The sequence below is a fragment of the Hemicordylus capensis genome, chromosome 2, assembly GCF_027244095.1.
Source record: "Hemicordylus capensis ecotype Gifberg chromosome 2, rHemCap1.1.pri, whole genome shotgun sequence".
Taxonomy (NCBI): Eukaryota; Metazoa; Chordata; class Lepidosauria; order Squamata; family Cordylidae; genus Hemicordylus; species Hemicordylus capensis.
Genome location: NC_069658.1, coordinates 239,029,290 through 239,046,393, shown reverse-complemented (window position 1 = coordinate 239,046,393; position 17,104 = coordinate 239,029,290). Strand labels below are relative to the sequence as shown.

General features: G+C 48.5%; 1 protein-coding gene across 2 annotated transcripts in view; it reads right to left on the bottom strand.

Annotated features, from left to right (window-relative positions):
• Positions 1–12,811: 12,811 nt before the first annotated feature.
• Positions 12,812–17,104, bottom strand: part of LOC128343240 (H-2 class I histocompatibility antigen, Q9 alpha chain-like) — a 61,071-nt gene continuing 56,778 nt past the window's right edge. For both annotated transcript variants that reach the window (XM_053291971.1, XM_053291970.1), the window contains exons 7-8: positions 15,096–15,128; positions 12,812–14,520 (exon numbers count right to left, since the gene is read on the bottom strand). In XM_053291971.1, the coding sequence (XP_053147946.1) occupies positions 14,516–14,520; positions 15,096–15,128 (38 nt within the window). In that variant the 3' untranslated portion in view covers positions 12,812–14,515. The remainder of the gene's footprint in view (positions 14,521–15,095; positions 15,129–17,104) is intronic.

The window sequence follows — 17,104 nt, the reverse complement described above, 5'->3', positions numbered from 1 at the left end:
ATCTTTGCTGTGAATTTTCATTGTATGTCTCTTTTGCTGCTCATTGCCATTCGACATGCCTCAAGTCTTTGAATAAACCATTTAAACTTTAAAAGGTTGTGGTCATTTGGGTTTTGGAGTTTGGTCATATGCAAAGCCTCCTGATGCAAATAAAAGAACTGGATTTTCAAGAGGCACCTGCCTCTTGCCTCTGAGGCTGGAGGTGGCCTATAGCCTCAGACTAGTAGCCATTGATAGACCAGTCCTCCATGAATTTATCCTCACAACCACCCTGTGTGGTAGGTTAGGCTGAGAGAGAAGTGACTGGCCCAGAGTCACCCAGCTAGTTTCATGGCTGAATGGGGATTTGAACTCGGGTCTCCCCCATCTTAGTTCAACGCTCTAATCACTACACCACACTGTAAAGCAGAAACTGGCTCAGAGGTCAGAATGACCTCTGGTCCCAGTTACTGGAAAATTCTTGCAAAATGTCCCCCCCCCCCCCTTTCAGAGTGGAAGGATGCAACAGGACGGTGATTAGACTTCAGGGCGCTTTCCAGATTAGACCCTGCAACGGGGTCATGACGTATCTCTGAAGAGGTCCTTTGCCTGCCTCTGTCTGGAATGCAGGAAAGTGGTGTGGCCCATTACAGCAACTGAACTCACAAGAGTGTAAGAATACACACGAGGTATATGTATTCAAATATGCATTAGCAGCAGAAACATTTCAACACACCACTTAATATATTCCCATCCCACATATTTCTTTCCCCACTCCCCTCTCTGTCTGTAAAGCTCTGTCTCTCTGTCTCATAAATTAATAAATCGAATAAATACAAAAATTAAGCACCCAGCATAGGTTATAATTGCCCTCGGCTGCCCAGTGCAGTGCGGGCCAGTGGCAATCGCACCACCCAGGGCAGATGAAGGAGGATTGGGGGGTCCCCAGGGGGAGTGCAGGCCCTGGACCTCCCCCTGAAGTCCAGAGGTCAGAGTGCCATTGTGAGCATCTCTGAGCAAGTACAGAGGCTTTTCCACCGGCGGGGAACTCATTATATTGGAAAGGAGACTCAAAGGTGCTGCTGGGCAAAGTGTATCTGAGCTTTCCCCTTAGTGCTGAGCATGGGCGGATTAACACAGAGGCAGAGGAGGCATCTGCCTACGGTGGCAAAATTTGAGGAGCAGCTCCTCAAATGTTACCCTGCCTGTCTCTGAGGGCGGCAGCAGAGGGCGAGAGGGAAGTTCCACCCCCACTTCAATGGTTTAAAAAGCCACCACAGCAGTAGCTGGTGTGGGGAGGGGGGCGACTGGATGAGGGAAAAGTTCCCCCTTGTGCTCCCTAAAAGATCACCGCTGGCGGCATCGTGATGGGGTGTGATGGCAGCGGCTGGCTGCAGGGAGGGTGGGGGGCGAGGAGGGGAGAGTGCCCCGTTTTACCTCTCCAGGCCTGCCCCAGACTGTGTGGGCGGCAAGCTCAGCTCCCCCCTCCCCCCAAGTGAATGCAGGCAGGAGCTGAGGCTCTGCTCTAGACTGCAGGCCCTTCCCGGCTCTCCTTCTCCAGCCCCCCATCTGCCTGCCGCTTGGGGGAATCGAGGCAACTCTTCTGGTTCTGCAAGGGCCGAGAGGGACTCTGCCGGTCCTGGGACGTGGGGGCTGCCCCTCTGGGCCATCCCGGCTGCCAAGCTCACTGCCCAGCTGGCTTTCTGTAGCGGCATGAGGGGTCTTCTCATGGCCGAAGAAGGTGCTGCCAAGAGGGCCAGGCTGGCTCCACTCTTCACACCCGTTCCCTAAGCCAGTGGGGTCCTCTCTCTCTCTCTCTCTGTCCAACAGTGTCCATGGGGTGCCCACTTCCTGGCCCAAATGGGGGAGACGGAAAGAGGCTGCAGTTGATAGCAGAGCCTCAGCCTGTGTGTGCATTCACTGCGGAGGAGGGAGGGAGGAGCTGAGCTGGCCACTGTCTGCACAGTCAGCAGTGGGCTAATTTAGGGGTAAAAAGAGGTGGCACTCTCCCCTCCTCGCCCCCCACCCCCTTCAGCCAGCCGCCGCTGGCAGTGGCGATCTTTTAGGTGCAAAAAGGGGAACTTTCCCCTCACCCGGTCGCACCCCTTTCCCACAGCAGCTACTGCCATGGTGGCTTTTTATAAAACTGAAGTAAAGGGGGAGGACTTTTCTCCCCCCTCCCAGGGTACTCCTGCTACTGCACAACAGGTTTTTTTGGGGGTTTTTTAAGGGTGGCAAAAGCCTTTCTGCCTATAGAAGGCAAAAAGGTTAATTTGCCCCTGGTGCTGAGTTATTTCTTTCTTTTTAAGAAATGGTGCTAAGAACACTTTCTGAGAATGTTCAGTACATCTCCCCCCCCCCCGACAAAAGCCTCTTTTTAAAAGAGAGCAGTGTAGAGACAGAGTTTCTCTGAGCATGTACAGAGTGCACATTGGGTTTGCTCAGTAGGGATCACCTGTTCGCTTGGCAGGAGGGAAGCATGCCTACTTTCCATCCTGTGGCCCACATTTGAGGCTTTCCCAGCGATTGCTATTTAATTGCTCCTCCTGTTAGTCACTTAGCTTTCGGATGGGAACATTCAGTCGTAAACTTTTAATAAACTCCGAACTGTGACTGGCTGGCTTGTATGTGACTCATGTGTGTGTGTGTCCTGTTTGTGTGGCATGATTGTAATCATGCCAGCTAAAGAACCGCCTGGGCAGCCCCTTCCAGCAGCAGGACGAGGCCATTTTGCATTTCTGTTTTCTTCACAGCCTGCCTGCCGTCGGGCACAAAATGGCTGCCCGTCCCAGGAAGCCAGAGAGAGCTGCCCTGCCCCCATCAGGACACGCCCCCTTCAGATCAGAGGTTCGTGATGGGTGAGACCAGCCCAAAGAGACAGAAACCAAAAGCTTAGCAACAGTACGGTACACTGCTAATGCTTCTTGGTGGGGAAATGGAAACACAAAGCCCACCACCAGTGAGCCTGTGCAGGGAGAAAACACGGCTGTTCCCTGCTTGCTGCTTGCTGGATGCCCACCCGGGTGCGCGGGAGATGTTGCCAGTCAGGCGGCTACAGGGCAATAGACGAGCATCTTCTTCTCTCTCTAGGAAACCTTTCCTAGTGAGTCACTGAGCAGGGGATGAGATCATTTCTGCATCGTTAGGATGCAGCGAGGAGCCAGCGTGGTGTAGTGGCTAGAGTGCTGGACTAGGACTGGGGAGACCCGAGTTCAAATCCCCATTCAGCCTTGATACTAGCTGGGTGACTCTGGGCCAGTCACTTCTCTTTCAGCCTAACCTACTTCACAGGGTTGTTGTGAGGAGAAACTTAAGTATGTAGTTCACCGCTCTGGGCTCCTTGAGGGAAGAGTGGGATATAAATGCAAACTAATCATCATTATCATCATCATCATCATTAGCCGAAGTATGATACCGAAGATTCCAGTGGTTTGTGGCGTGACAGAGCGAGGCTGCTGGGACCAGTGTTCCCTCTAACAGGCAGGATCGGACTGGCCCACAAGGCAACAGGGCATATTTTCGGTACGCCCCATCCGTGGGGCACCCCATTGCACTCGGCAGCAGTGAATACTCCCACCCCCAATTACCCATTCTGCTCAAAAGCCGGCACCCTCCCCACATACATTCCACCACCCTCTCGGTGCCTCCAGTCCGGCCCTGCTTAGGAGGCCCAGATGTTGTTGACTACAACTCCCAGAATCCCCAGCTTCAATGGCCTTTCCATGGGGATTATGGGAGTTGTAGTCAAAAACATCTGGGCATCCCTGTTAGAGGGGACACTGGCTGTGACGCTATGTCAACAACAACGCCGCCCCAGGAGAACCAGCAGTCCCCAGGAGAGAATCTCTGGCAGCCGATGTAAGGTCGCCTCTCGTGGCAACTCCAAAGAAGGCAGTCAAGAGCTCGCGGCATCAGTCAGACAGTGACTCCAAGCATTAAAGCATCACAAGAGGATGCAGTGCTTCAGATAAAGGAAAGAACCTGCACATTGATCTGCAAGATGCTCCGGCTGCAATTTATCTCGACCTAGAATATTTAATAGAGGGGAAGCATCGCTTTCCTCTATTTTGGTGCCCCTTAAAGCTCGGTGCCCTTGGTGACCGCCTAGTTCGCCTCTCTGGCTGGGCAGACCACAAGAGTGGGAGGAATTCCTCCAAACTGGAAACTTGGCAGCATTATTGCAGAGGAGTGTTGTGTTCATTGGGGAGGACTCTGTGGGGAGGAGCAGTGTCTTCTGCAAGCACCTTTGGCAGGGAGGGGGAGGGGAAATGGGTCCGCTTGATCAGGGTCTGGGTCCTAGAGGAGCCTGGGCCCCTCCCTTGACTGTTCTTATTGTTCTCAGTCACCTTTGACATCATCTAACATGATGCCACTTTGGCATGACTTGAATGTTTGAACGGCACAAATGATCTTTGGAGTCCTTTGTGCTTTTGCAGGGTGCAGGGAGGGAACTACATGTTTTGTGTCTGGTGGTTGTTGGTGGCACATTTAAAAACGAAACAAAACCCTGTCCCTCTCACGTGGCTTGTATTGCCAAGGGAGGTCTGGAGCAGGGGTGTCGCTATAATAATTGAGTGGGTGAGTTCAAAGAACCTGGGGCCCCCACCCCGCTCCAGCCCTCCCTGCTTTCTTCATTATCTCCCTCACTCCAAGGGGCCTCCTCTCCCCTAGCTAGGCCCCTGGTCTGGTGGTCTACACCCCAGTGGTGGCCTTGAAAGAAGGAAGACAAAGTGGCTTTGCTTTTCGCTAGTCGGGGATCCTTTTCTAATCGGCAGTTGTTCTTTTTGGATTAAGAAAGATGGAGGCACTTGGACAGATTGGAGTCCAGACCTCTGCAGAGTTGTCCGAGATCTTCACGTATGGAGCGCGGGCTCCATCTGTTGGCTGTAAGTAGAATTGCAGCCATGGGATCGACGGGGAGGTGGAGACACGGCAGGAATCCCTTTTCAAAAGCGAAAGTTGCCAGTTCGAGCTCTTGGTTAGGAAAAGATTTTTTTTATAGGACAAGATTTTTTTTATTGAACCAACAAACTACCAAAGCATACAGTACGTTGCCAAAGCACAATTATATACAAAGTGGTTGTTTGTACATGATATATCTACAAAGATTTACACACAAGGATTTGGAAACTCACAAGGTTATGAAGTATATGCAGGTAGTACTGTAACTCGGGGGTGGGCACATCAAGGTAGTCAGGGGGCACATCACAAGGCACATCAGGGAGTCAGGGGGGTTACGTCCAACGTCCATTTCCACAATTTGTCCCATTGCTGTTTAGAAGAGATACTCTTGTCTTTTTGCATATAACCATACAAACTTTTCCAGAAGAGATTTACTGCCTCATCTGCGTGAACCTCTTGGTCGCGTCTTCCCTCCCTATTCCTATGCAGGAGCATTGCATACATGACATACAGGTTTACTAACCTGATTACGAGAAGGGGAACGTTCCAATTCCCTAGTATGGGGGCACCCGTTCCGTCCCGTTTCCTTGAAGGTTTCTTTCCGGGACCTTGAAAGGAGGTTCTATCGCTCAAACCCGAGGTTAGTTCTTCCCAAGTCTGTTTTTCCAAATCAGGCCTCTCTAACAGCTTGCTTACTCCCTGCCACACTCTTTTGGCTGCCACACACTCTTTTAAGAAATGTGAGTGCGTTTCCCTGAATGTTTTGCCTAGCTCACTAGCTTTCTGTTTGCAGGTGATTTTAGGGCACTCTTGCTGGTCCTCTGGGAGCCATGGCTTAGCCGCATTAAGTGGTAGTACTTGATGGTATAAGGGCCACCTTGTTTCCCATAAATGGAAAGGGACTTTTTTCTCCTTAAAGAGAGCGATAGGGTGATCGGGTTGCAACAAGTACTGTGAAGTGCGGTGTTTGTAGCGTTTACGTTCTAAATCAGGTTTTAAGAAACCCACTTCTAGAATCTCTCTATAAATTGTTTTCCTTAGCTGCTTAACTGAGGAGGATCCTTTAAATAGATCCGGTTCAACCTTCCATTTTTTAAGTGTGAATAACAAATCTCTCAAGTAGTCCAGGTGTTCTCTTTTTAATACTTGTGTGATATTGCCCCTGCTAACTGGGCAAAGAGGCACCTTTTACCATGGTGATTCTCTTTATTTAGCAGTGGGAGAGTAACTGGCCCTATCCACCCCCAGCATAGTACTTCCAGTGACTGTTGCTGGTGTGTATCTTATGTTTATTTTTAGAATGTGAGCCCTTTGGGGACAGGGAGCCATCTTATTTGTTATTTCTCTTTGTAGACCACCCTGAGCCATATTTGGAAGGGCGGTATAGAAATTGAATTATTATTATTATTATTATTATTATTATTACCATTGAAAGATCCTTTGCCCAACCATGCTATGCCCCATGCTGACTTGCGCCAATGCAGAGCGAAAAGCGAGACCCAGGTTTTTTGCAGGAGGTTGGACATATTATGGACATTCACGAAAATCCAGTTTCCAAAATTGTAGGACATGAATTCAGTTACAAAATAGGGTTGCAGGGCAGGAAGGGCTTGGCCTCCCTGCTCAGCCTCCTTAAATGCTACCACACGGGCCAAAGGGAAGGATGCTGTGTGCCATACTAGACGGAAGATCTGGCTTTCAACTCTCCGAAGGAGATCGAGCGGGGGAGGATAGACTACTGCCAGGTTATGCACCGGGGGTATCAGGTAAGTCCGGATGTAAACCGCTTTCTGGTACATGGCAAGGCTCCATTTTTTCCACATGGTGATTTTAAGCATTACTTTTTCTTCCCAATCTGTCCAATTCCCCCCCCCCCAGACTTTTTCCTTAATCCCATATTCAATCCCCAAAATGTTTACTGTATCTACTCACTTCAGTTTGGACTCTGGGGCCCCTTCACTTTCACATTCAGAGATGGGTAGGCATGAGAGTTGCTGGCGTCCGGGGTCCATTTTAACAAATACACTTTTGTCAGCATTTAATTCTGAGCCCAAGATCTTGCCATATTCCCAGAAGAGGTCTAGTATTACAGAGATTTCATTTTCATTCGATAACAGTAATGTAACATCATCGGCATGAGCTACAAATTTTACCCTAAATTCAGAGTGCGGTTCTGAGTGGACAGGTGGTTCGGCTATCCCATTACTCTCCCTCCTCCTCCCTCCTGGGAAGTTCTCGCAGGGCGGAGGGATAGAGACCGAGAGTCCTTGCAGATGGGGTTCTCTCTGAATCCTGATCAGGATCGGATCCAGGGCAAAAACATAAAGTAATGGGCTCAGTGGGCATCCTTGGCGGACACCCGAATGCAAAATGATCAGATCGCCCCACCATCCATTAATCTGTGGTGTCACCTTTGCATTTGTATAGAGCAGCTATATCCAAGTCACGAATAGGGGTGGTATACCTTTAGCTTTCAACAATGTCCACAGATAATTGTGGTTCACTTTATCAAAGGCCTTAACTTGATCCAATAAGAGGAGGTGACCTTTCCAACTTTCATTCTGTATAGAGTAAAAAAGTTCTCTCAGCAGACACAATGAGTCTGTCATCTTTCTTCCCGAGATAGCGCTTGTCTGCAAGCTGTGGACCAATTTAGGAGCCACTTTCGCCAATCTATTATTTAGGATTTTGGCAAAGATTCTGTAATCGATATTTGTGAGGGTTATCGGTCTCCAGTTTTGTGGTAAAGTGGTATCACCTTTCTTGGGGGGGAAATTAAGAGGCTGTCCCCAAAGGACCTATTTAAACGCCCATTGTCTAGGATAAAATTAAATAATTTTACTAAAACTGGTAGTAGCTGGTCTGCGTAAATCTTATAGAAAGGCCATGTCAGACCATCAGGCCCCGGGGCCGATGTGTTCTTTCCCACTGAGATAACTGCTCTGATCTCTTCTATCATTACAGGATGGGTCAAAGAGCTTCCCCCCCACCAGTGAGGGAATAGCCGAGACCATATTCATTCAGACTGCAGAACCTGTCTATATAGGATTGAATGTCCTTTACAGAAATATTCTTCAATGCATACAAGTTTGTATAAAACTGGGCCATGATCTTTAACATATCATGCGGGTCGGCCATTAGTGGGCTACTTCCATCCGATCGCAGGCCTTGGGATGTCAAACTAGATGCATGCATCTTGTCCTTTACCCACTCCCCTTTTTCAACTACAGACCCTTTGAAGCGATACCGCTTATTTTCTAAACTCCTGTGCTGCAGCTCATTTTGAAATGTCCTGATTGTCTCTTTGTAGCGGCGGCATGATTCCACGTCGAAGGCTTCTCCCCTGTTCATCTTATCAACAATCCTCAGATGTTGGGTGATCGCTTTCTGATAATTTTTGACCCCTCTCTTATATGTCCGGCTGGTCACTGCCCTAGTATGGCAGCCCACCCTCTTTTTAAGTGTCTCCCAGGCTCTCAAAAGATCATCTTCTGCCTCTAATAGCCGAGGGATCTGTCGCCTCAGTTCTGATAAAAGGACACCTTTGAGATATTAATCACTTAACATTTTGGGTGTAATCGCCACAAGGGCTTACCATGTGGAATTACCTCAGAGAGATTACAAATAAATCCCACAGCCGCATGGTCTGACCATGGGGTAAGTACTAGTTTACACCTATAGACTTCAAAAGAAGGGGGAGCCCAGAGTCTATCTGACTGGCCCAAGTGGACCCAAGGAGTTGGATGGCTGAATTGGCTCTGGAGTTCAAGTCTACCAGTGCCCCCCATGCAACTTTGGGCATCTGAGGTGGGGCATCATATGTTGCCCACCCCCTCACTGCTGCTCTCTGGCTCACTGGCCTAAGAGCATCTGCCTCATCTACCCACCTCAACCCCCACTGCCTCATTTGCATTTGGGAGGCAAGTGATGGAGCAGGAGCAGGAGCAGAAAGAAAGGAGAAGAGAGTGACCGGCTAGAGTGTCTCCCCTACTTCCTCTTCCTTTCCATTCCTCTCTTCCTTTGCAAATATGAGCAAGGCAGAGGTGGTGGTGGTGGCCAGCATGGGTGGGCATGTTTATTCCAGGTGACATCGATGGCAACAGGCAGGTGATCCCATGCTGTGGAAAACAGGTGGGGCAGAAAGATGGGCAGGCGCTCTTCTCCCCCCCCCCCCACGCCACCTCCTGATAATCCGCTGCCTGAGGCAACTAGCTAAGAGCACCTCATTATGAGGCTGGCCTGCTGTATCGGTGCCTCCATTTTGGAAAATGCTCAGGCTCTCATGTTGATGCATCAGTCTTCAAGGTCAGGAGTTGGATACTGGCAAGGGAGCCATGAGATATATCTGACTTTTCCTCCTCTAGCTGTTCAGATTGCAGGGGAGTAATGGCAGGTGAGAGGGCATGCCCTCAACTCCTGACTGTAGGCTCCCAATGGCATCTGGTGGGCCACTGTGCGAAACAGGATGCTGGACTAGATGGGCCTTGGGCCTGATCCAGCAGGGCTGTTCTTATGTTCTTATGTTCAGATTTAGCATAGAGGTGATGTAACGCACAGATGGGATGGCAAACTATCTTTAGTCTGATGGATGCCTGAAGGATATTTCTTTGTAAAATGGATGAAGACAGTTCAAAAGAATACAGCCAAGTGAAGGTGAGATCCAGTCAACATGAGTTTGACCCATGTGAGCAGAATGGAAGGTGGTGTGAACAAACATCTAAAGAAGACAATTAATTGTGCTATTGAGTGCACCAGTACCAGGAGTCTCCCTCTGAAGTGAGTTTGGGCATAACTATTCACTTGCAGTATGATCCCAGTTTTGCAACCAGCATGCACTTTATTTACTTATTTAACACATTTTTATACCGCCCTAACCCAAGGTCTCAGGGAGGTTCACAATCAAACAAAACCAAAACATTAAAATCAATTAAATACAAACAGTTTAAAACAAATCAATAAATAATCCAAAATTTAAAAAGTTACCAAGTTAAAAAGCTATAAGGCCTGGGTAAAAAGACAAGTCTTTAGACACTTTTAAAAAGACACGAGAGATGGGGAGACTCTTATTCCCACGGGAAGTGCGTTCCAAAGTCTCGGGGCGACAATAGAGAAGCCCTATCTCTGGGAGGCCACCAGATGACATGAAGGTAGCCACAGACGGGCCTCCCCTGATGTACGCAGTGGACGATGGGGATCATGCAGAAGAAGACGCTCTCTTAAGTACCGTGGACCTAAGCTTTTTAGGACTGTATAGGTTATAACCAGCACTTTGTATTTTGCCTGGAAACTTATTGGCAGCCAGTGCAATTCCTGTAATATAGGAGTAATATGGTCTCTTTGAGATGACCCAGAGACCAAACTGGCTGCCGCATTTTGTATTATTTCAGCAAATCTGATCATGGCTCATCCATCGCCTGTCCTTTGCCTTCTCGCCATGCTGATCTTAAGAATGGGAGCCTGATGGCTGAAGAACAATAACAAGGATAATATAAAATGTGTGGCTTATCTTTTAAAAAGGGTTTAAGTGTCACATGTATATATTTGTTTTTCTGTGTGTGTGTGTATATATATATATATATATATATATATATATATATATATATATATATTCATATTTCCTCTTTCAGTTTAAAAACCTACAAAGATTTTTTAAAGATCAGCAGAACTACTCTGAAGATTGAGGAGTGGCTTGGCGATATGACTGGTGCTGGCCAAGCAGTGCCATCTACAGCTGGCTTTTCCCCATTTCAGCTGGACCACTCTGAAAAGCTGAAGAGCAGATTTCTTCAAAGTTCACCACTGGAGGAAGAAAGGCATATGTCAGCTGAATGTAGTGCAGGTGTCTCTGCCACCCTTAAAATGTCACCTATGGTCTCTCTCCAGGTGAAACATTCATCCCCTATTACACAGGACACTTGATTGACATCCTGGGCAGCAAATATGACTCAGAAGTCTTCTCCAGTGCCATTGTTCTCATGTGTCTGGTGTTGCTTGGCAGGTGAGCTGCTCCCTACTCCCCAGATGTTCTCAGAAGCGTAACCCTGGAGTTCTCTGTGGGACACTCTCCTCTTGTGAATTGAGGAGTTCATGTTACACTAAGAATTAAAGGGTGGAATTAGAGTCAAAGAGGAGGTTAGGGCTGAAGGTATAATTTTGACAAAGCAATGGATTAGATTCAAGAAGAGAGAGGTTCTTGGACTCCAGCTGGGAATCACCCCATCTATAGTCATTTCCTCATATCTCTTATTGGGAAGTGATTCAAGATACTCTTTTGATGTGACTGTCCTACTTCCTGCCCTTTTTCCTACCCAATTTTGCTCTCAGGCACAGATCAGGAGTAGATCAGGGAGAAGGGAGGTGCAGATTGTTTTGCATTTGGAACATTCCAACTTGAAACGTGGTGTTTTGCGTGTTTTGAGCTTGAAACAGAATGCCCTTCGAATAAAGGGCCGGTTTCAAACTTGAAAGAGAACAACCCAATTTCGACCTGAACATTTCAACATTCCGATCAGGCTGTTTCCTCCTCTCTAATTGGTTTTCTGGCACTGGTACTATATTGGGCAGCAGCAATATAGGAAGGTGCTGAAAGGCATAATCTCATACTGAGTGGGAGATGGCAATGGTAAACCCCTCCTGTATTCTACCAAAGAAAACCACAGGGCTCTGTGGGTGCCAGGAGTCGAAATCGACTTGACGGCACACTTTACCTTTACTTTTATTGTCTAACATGCAAAAGGATAAGTCATATATAATAGATGCCATTTCCTCAGTTTGTTGGTGAGATCATGCAGATTGATGATGCTTGGCCCTCTGCATTCTGGTTTAATGCTAAGTTCTTGATGGGTGAGCCCACTATACATTGAGAAGTGGCTCCAGGATTTATTTAAGCTCTTATAATAATAAAAGTTTAGTATTTTAGGGAAGAAACATGTGGAAGTGGTCCACAGATATATGCTTTGGAGAAATGATGAAAACCATTCTGGGCTAGAAGGGTAAGTTTGTGCCCTTTTACTTATGCTATAGGGAGTAATGTATCATAGCAAAATAGGGGTGTAAGTAATTTTAACAGGACTGGGCTAAAATAGCCCAATCCTGTTAAAATTACTTACACCCCTATTTTGCTATGATACATTACTCCCTATAGCATAAGTTATAGAAGTGGAAGTTGTGGTGTTCTCTTGTAAATGTTATATGGGAAAAGTCACAGAGGAGGACCATTGGCTGAAATGTGTCTGACTTGCACCAGGAATCCAAATAATTAAGGAGAGAGTCCAGACATCTCTGAATCCTTATAATACTGAGGACAGTAATGAGAGTAATTTGTTTACTAGCTGTTGGAACCTTTTATACCATTGACTTTTAGGATATGTTTTATGCACTAACAAGTTTTTATAAAATCTTATGTATTAAAAAGCTTTTGTTGAAAAATTTCAAGTATTGATGTGGATAAAGTGTTATTGTTTTCTATCATAATTTTAATATACATATTATATTTCAAAAATTCACCAAAAACCAGAGAATTGACCAGTTCGCCACAGAGGCTCCTGCCATCCTGCCCCACATGTATGCCAAGTTTCAAAGCCCAACTGGCGGTTTTTAGTGAATTTTTTTCAGTTTGCTCATTGACATCTATGGGGGAAAATCTCATTTTAGTCTGATTTCTGACCAGAAATCCAACTCTGGCCCGATATCTGACATGCTCGGGTTGCACAGAATCTGATTCCAAAACTTTCAGAACCAGATCAGTTTGGATTTGGATCAGATTTGACCTTTTCAAAAGGTACACAGGCCTAATGCTTGGTTTCAAAGGTCTTGGAGGACCAAGGTGAATTCTGGGTGCTGAGTCTGGAAGTCCTCAAGACTCTCAGGAACATAATAGTATCAGGAACCCCCATGCAAAGAGGGCAAGAAACACCAAAAACCACAGGCATGGGGATAATCCACCAGTCATTTATTGTCAAACAGAGATTCCAGGAAAATTACAACTATCATGTTCAGTCCAAAATGTAGATATATACATTAGCTAGACCAGAAAGAGTCCTCCTGTGGCACCTGGAAGATGCTCAGGTTCATTTCAGGGTGATCCTTCCAACACAAAAGGCTATTCATCAAACTCATTTAATGGACAGAGGAGATATTGGCGGGAAATCTGTTTTTAAAAGAATGCAAGCAGAAAGGCACACTCAGTCATTGTCAACTGAAGTCAACGAGACTAGCTAGGCAGAATGAACACAGGAAACTTCTTGGTGGGTCTCTTCCCGAGGATCATACAAGGATCTACATATGCTGGAGACCTGCAGCCAAAACTCTGACAAGTCCATCCTGCCTTCTGTATGGGATCTCCACCCCTCTCCAGGCTACAGCCTGCCTCTTTCTCTTCTCGTCTCCACCATCGTAGATAATGGTTGAGCTAGATGGACCTATTGTCTGACTCAGTATATGGCAGCAGCTTCCTTTGTTCCACCCTCTCCCTCCTTCCTTCCAGTCTTTGCAAATCAGCAAACTGTCCTCTCTGCATGATGGCTCAAGCACTGGGCTTGCAGCCAAGAGGCACAGACAGGGCTGAGGTCCAGATCCTGCTAATGGCTTGTCCTTGGCAAGCCCGAGAGCTCTGAGAACCAGCCTGCAAAGCTGGAGTCTTTCAAGCCATTGATGGGGGTGGTGGGAGATGGGACTCTGGAGAGGGCTGTTCCAACAACCCTCAGCCTCCCACTAGGAGGCTTCAATACTCTCTGGCTCCACTGCTCCTTAACACAGCAAAGGAGGATGTAAAACAAGCCTCACCTCTGGCATAACTTCAGAAGTCATGGGGCACGAAACAGAGAGGAAGCCCCTGAGATGCTAAATGGGCCCTTCTCCACTTTAATTGGGTGCATTGGCAGCAGTGCTCTGGAGAGGGAGGGGGTTGCCTTTGCTCATCTGCTGTGGAATTGGGGCCTGGTTCTTGAGCAATAGAGACATGAAAACTCCCACACCCCCTGCTCCAGTGGGTGGTTCTTTTGAGATGACTGGTAAGGCTCCAAATCTGACTCTGACTCAATCCTAAGAGTCTATCCATGTTCCTGCAGTCACCCTAAGTTCAGGCTGTCTTCTCTTTCAGGTTCAGAGCATAATCTTCTCTACCTGCTAAGCATTCCTCCTTCCTGCCTCCTTTCCCCTGTCCCTAAACTTCATGTACAATGTACCTGAAACAATCCCAAGATGCTTATTTGCTTTTAATTTAGTTTGGAAGGCAAAAGAATGACATGATTTGGAAGGGGGTGGGGTGGGGGGGACCACAGCAGGAAACAAGCTATAGGTTAAGATCAAAATGGCATACTTAATTGAGCACAAATCATACATGAACTATCTTAATTTTTTTAACACCCTATAAAAGTTTTAAGTTGCAAATAGTTGGCACACTTCTGATCAAGACAGACACATTTCCAAATCAGCTGAAAGTTTAGCCCAAACTCCTCTGAAAGACATTCTCGGAATTCAACATCGCTCTGCTGGCTGGAGGTGGGATGCTGGAGCTGGGCCAGATGCAGAATTGGGTGGGGGGTCCGGGACTGGCAGGAGCTCTTAGCCAACGTCATTCACAGCAAGCCTTCAGTGGGTTCTTTCTGCTCCCTCCTCACACACCAGCAGGAGATCAAGCTGCAGAAACCCCAAACCAGAGAAAATTAGAAGCCAACATCACGAAGCTGTTGATGGGGGGTGGGGGCTTCAGAAGCCCAGAGCTGGAGGGGACACAAAGGTCTTCTAATCCAAATTCTGTACTGAGACACCAGGCCCCGATGTATCAGAGCAGAGTTCAGGTGCAACCTTTAGAGGTGCCTGCACAGCAAATGCCTCCAGTGGATGGCTCAAGTCAGCAAGCCAAGTTGTATGCTTAACAAGGAAGCAGAAAACCCACACAGGGAGACTCAGCAGTTTGACCTGGAGGGGAAATGACTTTATGAGGGTCCTCTCTGGCTCTCCTTTGCATCCTGAGCAGAACCCCCATCCCTGAAGGTAATGGAGGAGGGCAACTCTGCATGAGCACAGGTGAGAGAAAAGATGGGCAGACTGAATGGGAGGCAGCTCTCAACCAGTGTGTGCCCCAATCCTGAAGAACCTTGAGGTTTGGCCCACAGAAAAGTAGCAGCCCTTTGGGCACCTTCCCCACAGAGACCATGGCAACAGCCTTCCCTGTCTGGAGATGGATGCCCACCCTATTAGAGACCCCTTACCTGTGGCGGAGCTGTTGGATCCCTTGTCACTTGCTGCAAAGGGGAGAAAAGAGAAGGAGTCAGTGTTGCCTGCACTGCAGGGTGGGAGCTCCAGTCTCCCCAACTTCTTTCCTCTTTATTCTTTATTCCCCATCTTCCTTCTATCCATTCAGATCTGATTATGTCATAAGCCACTGCAAAGCCACTGCAGATGGTGTCCCTTGGAGACTGCTGTTCTTCAAAATCTGAACTCAGCATCATCGGGAGAGGGCATAACCTCCCTAAATGCCTGCCTGGAGGCAATGGTAATGGGCTGGATAAGGGATAACAAACTGAGACTGAATCCAGATAAGACGGAGGTACTCATTGTGTGGGGTCGGAACTCGAGAGACTATTTTGATCTGCCTGTTCTGGATGGGGTCGCACTTCCCCAGAGGAACAGGTACGCAGTCTAGGGGTGCTTCTGGATCCAAGTCTCTCCTTGGTGTCCCAGGTTGAGACAGTGGACAGAAGTGGCTTCTATCAGCTCCGGCTGATACGCCAGCTGCGTCCTTTTTTTGAGATAGATGACCTCAAAACAGTGATACATCTGCTGGTAACCTCCAGACTGGATTACTGCAATGCGCTCTATGTGGGGCTGCCCTTGTACGTAGTCCGGAAACTACAGTTGGTCCAGAATGCGGCAGCCAGGCTCATCTCTGGGTCATCTAGGAGAGACCATATTACTCCTGTACTCAAGGAGCTACACTGGCTGCCGATATGTTTCTGGGCAAAATACAAGGTGGTTGTCATCCTATATAATAAAAGGCTAAGTGAGTGGCCGTGGCTTTGGAACGTTGGGGATCTGCGTCCCTGCCTCCCTGGGCTGTTCTGGGCCTGCGCGAAGCGCAGGCCCAGAAGAGCCCAAGGGACACAGGACCTCAGACACCAGTGTCCCACAGCCACGGGCGGCCATTAGCCGGTGTGTGGTGGCGGGGGAAAGTGGCCGAGGCGGCGGCGGAGCCGCTGCCTCAGCCATGAGCTGCGGCACGGCGAGAGGAGGCCAAGGCAACCAGAAGCAGCCGCCCTGAAAAAGGCGAGGGCAATGGCGGCGGGGGAAGACCGAGACGGGGGACAGGGAAGCTGGGCGAGGTGGCGGCGAAGCCGCCAACGAGGCCCCCGCCCGCTCACAGCCGTCGCCGCCGCCTGCTCACCCGCCCTCCCAGCTGCCCAAAATGAAGCTGGGCGAGGTGGCGGCAAAGCCGCCAACGAGGCCCCCGCCCGCTCACAGCCGCCGCCGCCGCCTGCTCACCCGCCCTCCCAGCTGCCCAAAATCACCTTCCCTGCTCCCCCCCAAAAAAGATTAAGGGCCAAAATGGCCCATGAGAAGGTCGCCGCCCCCGCCTATCGCCCTCCCAGCTGTTGAAGACCACCTTACCCGCTCCAGCCCGAGGGAAAAGAGAGGAGCTCACGACCAGAGCTCCTCTCTGTGCTAAGTCACTGCTCAAACTGCCGCTATGGACGCAAAGGACGCCTATTGCGTCCATTGCGACAGTATGGGCAGCAGCTTAACACAGAGAATAGCTCTGTTCCCGAGTTCCTCTCTTCTCCTTCGGGCTGGAGCGGGTAAGGTGGGCTCCGGCAGCTGGGTGCGCGGGAGGGCGATAGGCAGGGGCGGCCACCTTCTCATGGGCCATTTTGGCCGTTATTCATCCACCCCCCCCCCCAAAAAAAGTAAAAGCAAAATAAGGAAGAACAAAAACAGAGACAACAACAAAACAAAAAACAAAAAGAGAGAGGGGACAAGGGGGGGGGGGAAGAGACAGAAAGAGAGAGAGAGAGACAGAAAAGACGGGATAGAAAGCTAGCGCCCGTTATCATAACGGGCTTAAAAATACTAGTAACCTATAAAGCCCTAAACAGCTTGGGCCCTGGGTATTTAAGAGAACGTCTTCTTCATCATGATCCCCACTGCCCATTTAGATCATCAGGAGAGGTCCATCTGCATTGCTCGTCTGGTGGCTACTCAGGGACGGGCCTTCTCCGTTGCT